At 45.3% G+C, this 15332-nt stretch overlaps 1 protein-coding gene across 5 annotated transcripts in view; it reads right to left on the bottom strand.

Moving 5' to 3' along the window:
• The window catches only part of Prkn (parkin RBR E3 ubiquitin protein ligase), a 1269303-nt gene that overhangs the window by 23975 nt on the left and 1229996 nt on the right, over positions 1–15332 (bottom strand). For all 5 annotated transcript variants that reach the window (XM_074070800.1, XM_074070813.1, XM_074070825.1 and 2 more), the window contains one exon: positions 13875–13958. In XM_074070800.1, coding sequence (XP_073926901.1) covers positions 13875–13958 — 84 coding nt within the window. The remainder of the gene's footprint in view (positions 1–13874; positions 13959–15332) is intronic.

Genomic DNA, 15332 nt, shown 5'->3' with positions numbered 1-15332 from the left:
AAAAGTTAATGGTACTGACACACTGTTCTGTTAGTTGCTAAACTGGCCATCAGAATTTTAACCACGGTTCTTTTTTTTGGGGGGGAGAAATGGACCCAAACGTTGTATGCAAAACATCTTTCTTTCTTTTTTGGCAGCACTGGGGTTTGAACTCAGGGCCTTGTGCTTGCTAGGTAGGCACTCTTACCTCTTGAGCCACTCCACCAGCCACCACATTTCTTTTAAGTTTTTGTCATTACAGTTCTGATTCTTCTGGGACATTTACAATCAAGTTCATGAAAAACGACTCTAACAAGTACCTGTCAACCAAGTTAGCTTTTTAAATATCTACTTTGTTAGGTTTTGCCTTGTATTGTCGTTATCTAAAAGCTCACTGCCTAAAAGCAACTCCTTCTAAGCCTCTTTGTTGCTTATATTTGGCTAAAAGGGCTAGTTGGCACTGACTCCCACATGACCTGCTTGCTGCTTCCTCCTCAAAGTGGGACACTTAAAGAGAAAGCTAATCCTCACAAGAAAGCATCAAAATGACAAATTGGAAAAATCTTCACAGGAGACTGCTCAGTGACAAACTGTTTGGAGACAAGAGAGAATGCCATCAAAGTTCAAATGGAGTGACTCATGCCAGACCTCTCAAAAAATTAATCAAAGCCGAGAGGGTTAAAGAAGTGGTTCTTATGCAGGTGTGGCTATCTGGCATTAAAGCCCTTCTAGGTACAAACTCATATTTGTGGCCAGGGCATTCTACTTTTTAGAGACAAAGTGACTCTTTCTACTGTCCCAGACATGTCCTATGGGACTTAAAGGTGGTGTCTTTAGTTTTTGACTTAAACAATGTTTTTTTTCTTAGACTCAAGGACCACTGCCTAGCCTTAGATTTTCTTTTGGCTAAACAGGGAAGAATATATACAGTTGCCAATACTTCCTGTTACACATATAAATACTTCAGGCATTGTAGAGAAATATACCAACTACATTCTCCAACAGGCTAAGTGCCTCCAGGAACAGTCCCTCGAAACTCAGGTATCCACACAGGTATGGGATCAAATAAAATCCTGGCTCCCCCTATGACACAGTTCCCACTCTTTCTGGGTCCTATCATTGTCATTATTCTCTTACTTGTGTTTGGACCTTGCATTCTAAACTTACTTGTTAAGTTTGTTTCCTCTCACCTAGAATCCATCAAACTACAAATGCTGATGGAAATGAAGATGACCTACTACTGTAGTCCCCTCAATAACCGCTCATGTGGTCAGCGCTGACGGCTCAGGCCCCTTTGCTGCCCCTTTTCAGCAGGAAATAGTCATTGAATAGACCTGGTTGTCCTTGTTCCTAATGGCAGATGAGGTGATCATTGAGAGAAGGGACTTGAAGGATAGACTTCAGAGTCCATGTGCTCCCCAAAGGTGGCGATTAGCCAGGGAAGGAAACACCCCATATCCTTCCCAAGAGACACCTGTTGGTGCCAAAATCTTTGTGTTGAAACATACTCCTCCCACTGGCACAACAACAAAAAACTATAAAACCTGACGCCCAACCCAACTCGGGGGATACCAGATTCTGGGTCCCACGGCCCTTTCTATTGCTTCTCTGCAAATAAAATTCCTTTGATCTTTGCTTGAGTTCCTGACTTTGGTTCCTATCTAAGCACCAAAAAAGGACCCTTACCACCTGAGAGTTCCAGTGTAACAAAGTAATGTCTATAAAACTATTTTGAGCTTGATGGGGAAACAGAACATAAATATTAAGTACCCAGATCATTAATAGGTCATTTATGGGAAATTTTTAAAGTGTGTGCTCAATAATTATTACAAGTTGACAAGTAGGGAAAAATCTACACCTGAGCAAGAATGATAGGTAAATTTGCATTTTTGATAAAGGAGATCTCTATTCACTGCTTTTCTAGTCATTGAGTGAGTGAAATGATCAACAGAGACAGGAATCTGGACATGAAAGACTCACAGACACAAGGGCAAATCAAAGCCAAGGACAGCTGCCCTGTGTAGAGCTGTTTTGGCACAAAGACATCTCTTCCTTTTGCTACAGCTGATACAGAAGTTCTTCAATTTGACCAAATGCTTATTGGGTGCCTAAGATGGGTCAGATATTGTCCTAGACATTGGGGACACCAGTACACAAGAGACAGCAAATGAGCAAATCACAAACAAACAAACCAGTGCCTGTGTTTGGCACTTCCACGTCAGGGGAACATGGCTCTCAAACCACATCCTGTATCCATATCACCCAGAGGGCTGTTAGCTCACAAATTGGGCAAATCTTCCCCTGCTCCCCAGTTTCTGAATCAGTCAGTCTAGTTTGGGGTCTACAGATTTGTGACTTAGCAGGTTCCCAGGTAGTTCCAAGGCTGATGGCCCATGGACCTATTCCATTTTGAGAACTACGACCAAGAGAATGTCTGCACATGTTGGAGTCCACAAGGATGGACAGAGGGTTTTGGAGGGGGAGGGGGGTCTGTACAATTGTTCAAGGGTGCATGGCTAGTCTCCCAATCTGACGTAATACAGTGGGAATGTGGATGTTGAGGTGCCTATGATAGGTACCACGCATGAGTTATTTCATTAAATCCTCCCAAATTTACAATATTACATGACAAATGAGGAAAATGTGGCTTTGAAACATGACACAAATCACTTAATGATAATCACAGCCAAAGCATCAAAAAGGGATCTCCAGAGAAACAGAAGCTAGGAGGCAATTCTCTGTATATAGAAAATGCATGGGTTTAGTTTAAGGAACGGGCTCGTGCGATTGTGCAGATGGTGGTAGAAACTCGGGCAAAGTTTCCTCATCACAGTCTTGAGGCAGAAGTCCTCTGCTCTGGCACCTTGGTCTTTTCTCCTAAGCCTTCAACAGACAGGGTAGGCCTGTTCATATCTCCTTTATGAAGGTCAACTGGCTGTGGATGCCAGCCACACCTGCAGACCTGGGATGGTTTTTTGCCCAGCCCAGCTGACACATAGAATCTATTATCACAGTTCGTCATGGCGAGACTCACTTTCCAGCCAAATCTGTTGACGTCTAGACTGTTCTACTGGCCTTGGGCTCCTCACCCACGAAGCTGGGAACAATTGGTTCTTGCAGAAAGAAATGGAATAGAAGCCTGGAACATGAAGGTCTGTTTAAAAGCACAGGGCCTTTGTGTTTGCACTTGACCTTGGCTTCATTAGCTAGGGGCTATCCCATAGGGCCGACCAGCCAGTTTCCCTACCCTGGCCACACATAGCCCTGGGCCTGTGTTGCTCCCACTGCCCCATTTTTGACCTGTTTGTGAATGAAGGGCCTAGGTTAGTCAGTACCCAGCTCTTAGCTTTTCAAATCTGAGCTCCTCTCAGAAATGCTGACGCTGTGGACACAGAGCTTAGACTCCCTCAGCCTTCTGTCTGTGCCAAGGTGTCCCAAGAGAGGGATAGAGTAGGCCTCCACAGTGGTGTTCCTGCTCCTTTTTAACTCCTGACATTTCATTCTATACTATTTTTTTAATTTTGGCTTTGACATGTAGTAATTATACATATTTATAGACACCATGTACTGTTTGATAGTTGTATACACTGTGTAACAATCAAATGAGGGTATTTGTTTCTTGTAAAATATAGCATTTCCTATAGGGATTTATTGCCATCTAGTGGCCACAGGCACTCTGCAGCTGTCTTACTCCTATGAGCTGAAATACAAATTTGCCAGGGCATGCTAGCTTTCCTTCAGTGCAGATCAGAATAAGCTCCTGGTGTGCGTGGAGTGTATGGTGTGTGTATGTGATGTGTGTGTATGTGTGGTCTCCTGTGATATATATTCCCATGTGCATGGCGTGTGTTATTGCTGTTTGTATGGAGGTATTAATGTGGTATATAGCGTGTGTGGTGTATGGTGTGTAGTGTTTGTGAGATGTATGTGTGGTGTGACTGTGTGTGGTGTGTGTGACAACACATTTCTATAAACACATTTCCCATGTTACAGAGTAGTTCTAGCAGCTAGTATACAAAGTCTGGAATGCAGGGTGTAGTTCTGGTGAAGAACTAAGATTGGGCTCTTTGTTAGGCAAGTGCCAGGAAATCCAAACCTTTCGAGGAAGCCCTGTTCCTTTCCAGGGGAATCATTGGAGTCACTCCTCAGGATGGGGGCTTTGAGAGGGCATCTAAGAAGGGGCTGATTTTGCCTGGGACCAAGGCAAAGAGCTCAGGGGACCTAGACAAGGTCCTCATGAGGACACCCAACTGCAGGGAACTCATGGGGTATAGGGGTTTCTGGAGGGGAGGAAGTCCCACTGCGCACAGCTGCAGGTGTCAGTGCTCTGGACTGACAGTCCCAGGAGAGAAGAAAAGAGTTTCCCAAGTGCAGGGAGGATCTTGGAGAGACAGACACCTGGGCACCTAGGATGCACAGTGCTGTGGTTGGCTGTGGTCAGTCCCTGCCAGAATTCATGGCCGCCAATGCAGTGGAGTTGGGAGGTGGGGCCTTCCAGAGGGATTAATGTCTTCCTCATGAGACTGAATTAGTTGGGTGGAGCAGGGTGTTATAAAGTGAGTTGGCTCCTTTGCTCCTCTCTCTCTCTTCTCCATGTACCTGCTTCCCTTCTGCTTTCTGCTTTGAGTTGACCTACCATGAGGCCCTCACCAGAAGCTCAGCAGATGATGCTTAGACTTCAAGAACCATGAGCCAAAAGAAATCCCTTTCTTTATAAATTATCTAGTCTCAGTGATTCTGTTACAGCAACAGAAAATAAGCTCAGTCTCTCTTTCTTTCTCTGTGTGTGTGTGTGCGCGTGCACGCAAGCAGGCTTCCATTGGTCTTTCAACCTTATCTTTCATTTTTTCTCTCCCTACAGTGCACTCAGCCTTAAGAAAACCTGCAAGCCTCACAGATTTACCATTTTGCAGTACTTTATAAAATGCTTCACATTCATTTTCATTTCATTATTCATAGCTCAGCAGATCTTACTGGCCCCACATGGCAGGGGAAAAAAAAGGCTATAAACATTTCACGAACTTGCCTGGAAGTGAAAGAATTCAAACTGGTTCTCTTGACAAGCAGCTCAGGGGCATTTCTATGCTAGGGCAAAACTTTCCACACAGGCTAAGTGCTTTGGAAATGCACTACAGAGTCTGGGGTTGTCCTCCGTATTTATCTAGCTCCCCAAGAGGAGGTAGAATGCCAGGAAGATGTGCTGTTTCAACGGAGATCTATCACAGTCATTCCATCTTATGCACAAATCCACTGAGTCTGGGTGCCCAGAGTTGAGGATTCAGGGCAGGTGGCATCAATAAAGGTCTTTATTTAAACCAACACGTGCCCCAGGAAATACGCTCCCAAGTAAGTGGGGATGCAACTCTCTGGGAATAGTGAGTCTCACTGTTTTCCAGCTTAGGAGCTGTACTTGTTTAACAGCAAGAAATGGCCAGGAGATGTGTGTAGGTAGGCACAGGGGAAGACATTTCAAAGGACATCACCTTTCTCCTCTGCCACGGAGGGAGCCCAGCCCCCGGCTTAGCCTCTGATGGTAAACCCCAGTGGACTGGATGGGGATTATGGGAAGGGGCAATCACTTGGAGACTGGCAGTCAGGTGTCTCTGTTGTTGGCTTTGGGCTAGCTCTCGCCTCCCAGGGGCTCTGTGCAGTCTTCTCTCTACCCATGGGACACCTCCATGGAGACATCCAAATTGAACTTGTTGCTCCTGAATGACCTGCTTTTGTCCCTGTGTTTCCTCTTTCAGTGAATGGCACCATCAAGCACCCAAGCTAGAAATTTGAACATCAGCACGAATGTGTCACTTCCCTCAGCCTATCTTCCAGATTGTTGCTAGGCTCATGGCTTTGTCCTCATGCCACCCATCTTCTGTCTTCCCTGCTGAGCACTGCGTGTGCCTCTGGAGTCTTGCATGCCCAGCTCTACCCTATGTTGAGATGGTGATTCAATCACGTTTCCTCAGTTGCCAGGAGTATTGGCTGCTGATGGTTCCTTGGCCACCCAGGAACTGCCCTCCAAATCTGCATGGGGTGAAGTGCCTCATATACAGTGACAGAGGATGTATGGTAAATGCCTGCCTCTAGCTTCCTTGCCCCAAGGCTAGACAACTCTCAGGAGCCATCTGAAGGCTGGAGCACTTGCCTATCCTGCCCAACGCCCTGGGTTCATCCCCAGTACTATGGGGGCAGGAGACACTCTTGGTTCCTAGCTCCTTCAGGCTCCTGCTGCAACCACAACCACACTGCAGGTCAGCTAACTCCCTTGCCCACTCCTGCCACCATCCTTCCTTAGAAATCCCCTGTGAGCACTCCTAAGACACTTTCAACACCCAAAGCTCCACGTTGTTTCCCTGGCACCTGCCCTATGGCAACTGGTGTCTAGAGCAGTCCTAGGATGCAAACTTTAAGAAGGGTCTAGTGATGCCCCCCCTTCTGGATGCATCCCTAACTGGGCAAGACATAGCATTAAGGCTCCAATTGGGGCACTGAGCAGTCTAGGGAGTGGCTACATTGTAAGCAGCCTTGTCCCTGGGTCATCCAAACAGGCAGACCCTGCAGGATTGAGGTGTTTGTGGTGAGAAAAGATGCCACATGAAGCTTATTGCAAGTCAGTAAGAGAATCTCAGTAAAGACCTCTAGCTCTGCCACTGAGAATTGTGCACAGTTGAAAAAGAGCCCCTGGCATGCTGCTGAGCCTGTGGAAAGGGAGCCTCTGAGCAGCTGTTCATTGTAAGATGGACACAGGGCTACCAGGATCAGATACAAACAGAGCCACAGGGTATGAGGAAGCTGTGCACGCAGGTGGCCCAGAATCCAGGTTATCCACCACGTATGGCACCACTGCTTCTGGGTGGGCTCACAAATTCAGCCCCATGGTGATGTGGCAGGACTGGGGGGATTCGTTGGAGTCTGGAGAGGGATCTAAGCATGTTCACAATTGAGTTTGCTTGGCATGGGAGCACAACCAGAAGTGGCCTGTTTCCATACATTAAGCTCTTTCTAGTGGTGAAGGAGGGTGGTGAGAGAAATGTTCTCAATGTGCAGAGCTTTGGGCAATGTACTTGCTATGGTCTGAATGTTGAAACCTAATCACCAAGGTGACTGTGTTAGGAGGTGGGGCCTTTGGGAGGTAAATGGGTCATGAATGGGATTAGGACTATTATAAAAGAAGCCCCAGAGAGTGGTCTTGTGATTCCACTCCTCCTGAGGATGCAGTAAGAAGGTGCAATCTACAAGCCAGAAAGCACCACACACCAAATCTGCTGATGCTTCGCTCTTTGACTTCTCAGCCTCCAGAACTGTGAGAAATAAATTGCTAATTCTATGGTATGTTGTTATAGTAGTCCAAATGGATAAAGACAGCCACTGACTGTATAGTTGGTGTAGAAAGCAAAGGGTCCTGAGTTGAGAATATATACAAACTCACAAGCAGGGTAAATGTCTTGGTAGATTAGTTAAGCACAAGGGAAGAGAAAATCTGGAAGACTCAGGGCTAGAAAGACAAGGAGATGGTCAGAGAGGGCACATGGATGGACCTATGGGAGACAGCATGAGTTGTGAACATCTTTGTAATCACATTCATGCTCACAAGACAGATGTATCCTTAACCAAATAAGTAGACAGAATGGCCCAGATGGTTGACCTTGACCAGCCTCTGTTACTGGCTTCAGTGAACTCCTGCATGGAACAATAACAGTAAGATAAAAGCTCTGCCCAGATCTGACTGCTAAGGCATTGGCTCCTTAAGGCTGAGATCACTGCTGCCATAGCTGGTGGCCAACCTGCCATCAGCAAAGACCAGCACTGAGTCCTTAGCATGGTTTCACTCCTCAAGGAGACCAACCAGGCAAGTGATGCCATGTTGATTACAATGATGCTCTGGAAGGGGAAAAAATCACATCTGGACAGGAATTAACTCCTATTCTGGACACAGGTTTATCTTTCTTGACAAGAGAGTCTCCAGCAGCTCAACTATCTGAAAGCTGACAGGACCCTGCAAAATAAATACTACACTGGACCAAAGGAACCTATTCACAGTCAAAGAAGGGTCACAGCAGGCACCCAACCACAGGAAACTCAGGTCCTAACTCGTATCATAGCGCCCAGACCCATCAACTGGCAAGAGTGATGGACCAGCCTTCAACACATAATTGGAGCCACGCCACTAGATAGGGGGTGCTGTCCATTAAAATAAGGTGTACATGCTAAATCAACAGCCACCATACCGTGCCCTATCTCCAGCAAGAATAAAACAATGGTTCAGAATGGTGAGAATGGCCTCACTTATCATGACTCCTAGTGACTCACTTGGGAATTTGTGTGGCTGGGCCTCACAGATACAGAGCCTAGGTTTCCATCAAGAGAACACTTCTACCAGAGAACACATTAGGAGTTCTAGTAAACTTCAAACCACTGCAGTCACCTGGTCATTTTACATTCTATTTGCTAAGTGACCAGCAAGTAAGGCAAAGTCACCATCCTGGAAGGGATAACAGATCATCAGCAGGAGGAAGGACAACAGTTATGTATGGGGTGTGTAAATGGGAAAGATAGCTTTGGTGCCCCAGTGATTCACTGTGGCATCTCTTGGTACTCCCCTGCCTGAGTTTGACAACAAATAGTTGAGTTCAGTAGTCATGGCTTTAGAATGACATTCAACCTGGAACCAGGTGAGCTTCTATGTCGTCCCACTGGTAAGTTCCCTAAAGTGCTTATCTGTGGGTGAGGGGATTCTAGAATGGGTAGAAGAGAAGGGGAAGTCAGTGAGAACCAGCAACTTCATGACTATCTGCAACAGGGTGAGCTGTAGCTCTCCAGTCTCTTTCCCATTCCATAAGCAAATGTCTCCAGGCAGTACAAGGGGAGGACTATGGTGGATGCTGGGACTTGGCAGATCCCTCCCCCATGATGGAGGCCCTTGTCTCCTCAGCTGCTAGTGCATTGGCAGCAAAGACCTCTTTGCTAAGTCTTTATCCAGGAACTGCCCTCAGCTGAAGAAAGGTGCCTCACCGAAGGTTGTGTTACACCCTGGGATCGAGCGAGGGCAGCTTGCATCCCCAAACCTGCAGGGGATGTAAAAGCCTGACTCCCAGTCTTAATGTGGAAGAACTCTGGAAGACCATCCCAGCTCTAGAGATCCTATAGGACTGGATGTTTCAACTGTATCGCAACTACCAAAACGCAGAGTGACCAGGAAGATCAACTGAAATGCCAGGTGCCTCCTTCATTGGGATGAATCTGGCCATTGGTCCTGGATGGTGTGGCTCTCAAAGCCACCAGGACTTACCTGGTGGTTATCAATTCTATGCCCCTGGGTGGACCTCTCTCCTTCCCTCTATCTTACCTATCATTAAAGTCCATTGCAAAAAGTCATGATGAGGCTTCAAATAAGATGATGTATTTGAAAGTGCTTTGTAAACAAGTACATTACAAGTGCATATTATTATTATTATCCCAGGAAAAATGGTAGCTTTGTTCCTCTAATTCAGAAGACTGATGGCGAGAATTGTGCTTTACTATGGGAATCTTATTTTCTCTTATGATTTAAAAGATTATTGAGACAAAAACCATGCTGGAAGTGACTGTTACTTTAGAGTGCTTTCCTAGCCTCCTGGGGAGGGAGGAGGTATGGGGATGAAGGGAGCTGTCATTCATTCAACAAACATTCATGAGTACCTGTAATGTGCCAGACACTGGGGAGATATAAAGATGCTGTAGGTACCAGCCCTGCATTACCAAAGCTCAGCCTGCTAGTGAAGAGACAGAGAAAGAGCATTTCAGTGTTGGATGTGTAACAGAGACATGTGCAGTTGTCACAGGGCTTAGAGGAGGCAGTGGACTGGGCAGACAGCTTTGTGGAGAAGAGGACATATGACCTGGATCTAGGAGGTTGAATAGGCTCACAGCAGGCAGGGATGGACACTTTCCTCTTACACACTGTAGACTTATTAACCAGAGAGTGTGGGCGTTGTACCCTAATAGCTCAGATCAGGTAGTCATTGCAATTGATTCCCTTTATGGCTTTTGACAGTGCCACTAAAAATCGGAAAGTTTCAGTTTGCCCTCATATTAAATAGGAGAAGTAGTACCAAATCCTTGGAGCCCCTGGGAGAATGAATCAATGTATGTGGTTTGCAAGAGCAAGTGTTTAGTTATTAGGAAGGCTCCAGGGGGCATATGTGGGGAGAACAGGAACATGGGGAAGAAAACGGGTAGCAGGGGAGAATAAGAGAAAGCAAATGGGCCCAGATTCTCATTTGCTTGGGAATGATTGATTTCTGTCACTGATTTCCCAAACTCTCAGCACTTGTGACTTAAAGCTTGTTCAATATTTTCAAACCAATTTAAAACCAATTTTTGAGTTTGCTTCTTTTTTAAAAAAAAATTTCATTAATCAAAAAATGCATTAAGTTTTGGGTCAAGCAGCCTAACTGATGGGAAAAGCTGTTTGGGCCCCAGGAGAAATGGGCTCGCCTGGCTGGAGAATGTAATATCAAAGAACAGAAACCAATCAGCTCTGAGGGGAAGAACACGGAGAGGAGTCACCAGTGGCTAACAGGAAAAAACCTTCAATGAATTGAATTGAAAGGAAAATGTGAAACAGGCTAGTGGGGGTATTTTGTTAGTGTTAGCAAAATTCAGACAGGGGGACATATCTGAAACCTTCTGTTCCAAGGGGGCTGCAATGAGATCTTGGCTGATAGATGTGGAGAGTGTTGACCTTTCCAAGACTGGAGGTGAGTGAAATTGCAGAGGTAATCCCTCCTGCCACTCAGAAGCACTGCTGTTTGAGAGAAATGCAGGGAAGAGAAAAGAAGGTGGCTTTATTAAAACAATAACCCTTCATTATGTTACCAAATGCAATTGGGTCTTGCAGTTTGATGAAATAGCTTATTTGGTCCATCCCTTTCCATGTCTGTGGTCAAAAGAAGGAAAGTTTGGAACCCTGGTGAATTGGCCCATAAAGAAATATGTAGATTATTCTTTTTCCCTCTTTTACCCTGACCCATAGGGCTGACATCCCAGGGCTGTGTCCCTAGGATCCCTGCATCTGGCTTTTATTTGGGTGTGGCCAGTGAGAGTTACTAGCAAGAACTCAGAAACTGAGAGAGAGAGAGAGAAGTCAAGAAGTCATTCTCACACCTTTCCTGTTTGGGCCCATTTCTCTCCCTCTCCCCCACGATCACTCCTCCTGTCCCAAGGCACTCCCTCCAAGGCTCCAGGTCTTGGGGTTCATGGAGCACCATTTCCTTCTCCTGCCCTGCTGGTCTAGGAGGCTCATGGCTTCCACTGAGGCTGGACTCTGACGTCCTCCACTTTGGTTTTGGTTCTTGTGACCACTGCAGCTTATACCTCCTATGAACAGCTAGCTCTTCACGTGCCCATCTGAGCTGAATTTACTTTCCTGTGGGATTCTGATTGAAACAGAGACTTAGGAAAACAGGTAGCAAAGAATACAAGTTCTGTTCTCTGGCAACAGTTGACCAGAAGATATTTATTTTTTAGGGTGGTTGGCGAGTTTGCTTCGTTTCCAAATAAGAGGAATAGAAGTCTGGCCCTGTAATCAGGAGCTGGAAGCAGGAGGAGCCTTATCAAGGGGCAGTCTAGCCACAGGGCCCTTCATTCTGTATTCTTTGTGGGATGACCTTGACCTGGATTGCTGATAGCTCCTTGGAATTCCCATTAGATTAATGGACTGTGCAACTTTGTGGTAGCGGATGAAGTTTTGGAAGTGCTGTGAGAACATGAACTTTATTCTGTTCTTATCCCCAAGGTGAGTAACAATGCTTAACATAGGGGTCTAATACACATTTGGTGAATGAAATAATGTCTTTTTCATTATAGATGTGACCACGATTCAACAAACGTTTGTCTGATTCCCTGCACTGGATTCTGCTTTGGGTCTGGGGATGCAGAGCTGGACAGAAGAGTCCAGTTGAAGAGCTTCTTGCCCCCACCTTTTTCTGGAATGCTCTTTATTGCTGCTATCCCACTTCCACTTGATAAACCTAGAGCCATATTCCATGACTTCCAGGGGAGTGTTACACAGAGTTACACATTTGCTAAGCCTTGCTTTAGCATATTGCTGTAATTGTTCATTTTCTCACAAGTCTCTCATGACTTCCCTTGCAGCCTCTGAAGGGAAACATGTCTAACTTCATTTTGCCAGGAGTCTAGCAGGCTGCAGGACCCATACGAATGCTCAGTTTCACCTATGCTGATTGACATTCGGTAGACACAGTACCCCTGATACTGGCCATCTAGAATTAAGATCACCTTTAACTTTCTTTTCCCCATGTTTCTAAGTCAAATATTAGGGTCTCAATGACTTAAAATATCTTTAACAGCAAGGTTGGCTGGTTCCTCTTGGATGAAGATTTGTTTTCAAATAAATCAATGTTAAAGTATCACTTCTTGAAAGCCTTGGTCTATGTCTGTGGTCCTAAGAGCATATGGGTGTAAACTGCTGAGCTACCCCTGTTTCCCAGAGCCCCAGCCTTCATGCTTATTCCCCAGGTACAGTGATTCCCAGGCAGGGGTCCCAGGGTCATCACTATTCCTGCTTCAGTGTCACTGAGCTTGCACTTGAGTGTCCCTGAGTGAAATGAACAGAAGGCACATTTGCCCCCTCTGCAAGGGAAATGGCAACTCAGTCCTAAATCTCCTGATATGATCGTGACAAAAAATTGAGGAGCTGATGAAAGGACTGAATTCAGTGATTATATTTATGCTAATATTGGCATATTAATATATAGCTGCAGAATATCTTATAGGGATATTCTCATTCTCTACTATAAAATGAAAATGTTCTGGAATTTCTATGTCTGTGTACTAGGTTTCTATCAATAAAATGACTGGAGGATTTACCTGCATGGATTTGGTGCTTAAACCCTTGTTAACATCTATATAAAGAGGAAAATAATGAGCAAATTCATCAGCTGTGCTGAAGTTTTTACTCCTTCTGCCTATGGTTTGGTTGATCGTAATCAATAAATAAAAGAAAAACCATTTGCATTTCCTTAAGCTTGGAATAGCACGTTAGTGAGAAAGTCTCAGGAAACACACAGCTTTACTTAATTAGGACTGAGATGCAATTTAGCATGGTCTGAGAGATTGCTAAAAACGAGCTCTTTGCATGTTATAATACTTCTGTGCATATGGTCTCTGACTGCTGATGGTTCAGCTTCTGATTTTTCAACTTTACGAGGTGAAAATGCAATCCACATTCGGTAGCCACTGTACTTGGAATTCTGAATTTTGATCTTTCCCTCATTAGCTGTACATGGGTACCATTGTCTCTGCAGATGTTGGGCAGCAAGCCTCAGCTCCCAGTCAACCCCATGACGAGTAGAGTGACAACCAAGTCACTACAGAATACTATGTCACTAACCTATGATGTTCGGAAGGCTGAGTATACTCAATGCATTTTTTGACTTAACAATATTTTCAATTTATGACGGGTTTATTGGGATATTCCCCCTTCATAAGGTAGGAACGTCTCTACTTGTCATGCATATGGACTTTCACCAAAGATTCTAAAGAAATGCATCTAAAGTAAAAGTAGGGTTAGAACTGATTTAAAGATTGTTAAATTATCTCATTTCCCCTCTGACTACTGCACTGATTATGCTAATGTCCCTTATCCCTATCCCATATTTCTGGGGATGTGGGGAGGACTACAGCAGAAGTCATGACACACTGCACATGGCCATTGGGAAGTCTGCACTGTGTACCCTGACAAGGAAGCCAGAGCACGCCCCATTCCCAGTCTGCTGCTTGGGTTTTTAGGGTGGAACCCCTGGTGACCTCCAGGAAGTAGCTCCTGCCCACCAGAGTCTGAACCCCTGCTTTGAGGGATGAGGGATGAGGGGTGAGGGATGAAGAGGGCTCTGTACCTGAGAGGCTGCTCCAGAGGCTTCGTAGAGCATGCTGCATTCCCCTTCGTGGTACGCTTCTTTACAGTCCCGACAAAAGACAAACTGCAAAAGAACACTGTGTATCAGGAACATTCGGTTGCATTTGGCCTTGTAACATTTTCCCTTTTCTAAACTCATTATACTTATTCCTCTGGCTAGTGTGATGGTTCCTATGCCGTATTACTTTTTGAAAAGAGAAATCAAGTTGTATTTTGATGGGATTGTTCACTCTTTTATTAGAGAGTGTTCCAAGCATGGTAGCAGGGTTACAAATGAATGACAAATCACATTTCCTTTCTTTCAAATGTTCCCAATCCAGTGGAAGAGACTGTAATGCAAGTCAGTGTCTTCAGCGAAGTAAGAGTAGTGGTAAAATAGGAGAAAAGAGCTTCATTCCAGAATCCCATATTCAATGCTTATTTACACACATAGGTGTCCATGTCTGTGTTAATGGACTTATTTCTGTATTGAAAGCATCTTATTAAAGAAGAAATGGGCTGTTAGAGGCTGAATTGTGTCCCCCCCACCCCAACACCTCAGAATGGAGCTGCATTTGGAGATAGGCCTTTAAAGTGACAATTAAAGTAGAAATGAAGTCATTAGGATGGGCCCTAATATAATATACTGGCGTCCTTATAAGTAAAGGAGATAAGAACACAGGCAACACATGGACTGAGGGATGACTGAGTGAGGATACAGTGAGAAGGCAGCTGTCTGCCAGCCAAGGAGAGAGACCACAGAACAAAATCAGAATTAGGGGTTGGCAGAGTGGCTCAAGAGGTAGAGCACCTGCCTAGCAAGCTAGCAAGTCCTTTTTTCCCTTTCCTTCCTCCCTCCCTCTCCCCTTCCTGCCTCTCTTCCTTTCTTCCTTTTTCGTGGTGCTGGGGATCAATCCCACTTGTGCTTGCAAGGCAAATGCTCTACCACTGAGCCAAGTGCACAGTCCTTGCAGCCATCTTTCCACTGGGTGCTAGCACTCCTTTTGGCATGATCATGGACGGAACACAAGGAAGGAATCTGCTGCCCTCACCTTTCATCTCACAAAGAAGGAAGCTGGAAAGGCTGTGTGTCTGTCCTACTACTGTCTGGAGTAACTGGACCCCTGTAGGAGGTATGTCACACTTTCCTCACCACCAGCCATGCTCCAAAGTTGTGGGCACAGCAGAGGGTGCAGATCTTTAGTGTGACACACTGGACTGGAACTGTCACCTGCCCTGACAGCTGACATGCCATGGAAAAGTCACCCAATGTCTGGAACACTTGGAAGATTTCCAGAGGTTTAGAGCTCAGGCTCATATTCTACAGCGCTGGCCAGGCATTCAGCTTGGTTTTGCTGAAGACGAGACTGCTTTGAACTGAAACACTAAAACAAAACAAACAGGATATAAATGACACCAACTTCATTTCAAAAGACATTCTCCTAGACTCAGAGTTCAA

Source organism: Castor canadensis, chromosome 1 (genome assembly GCF_047511655.1).
Source record: "Castor canadensis chromosome 1, mCasCan1.hap1v2, whole genome shotgun sequence".
NCBI classification, from domain to species: Eukaryota; Metazoa; Chordata; class Mammalia; order Rodentia; family Castoridae; genus Castor; species Castor canadensis.
The sequence above is the reverse complement of the archived record's forward strand: the minus strand, read 5'-3'. Positions and strand labels throughout refer to the sequence as shown.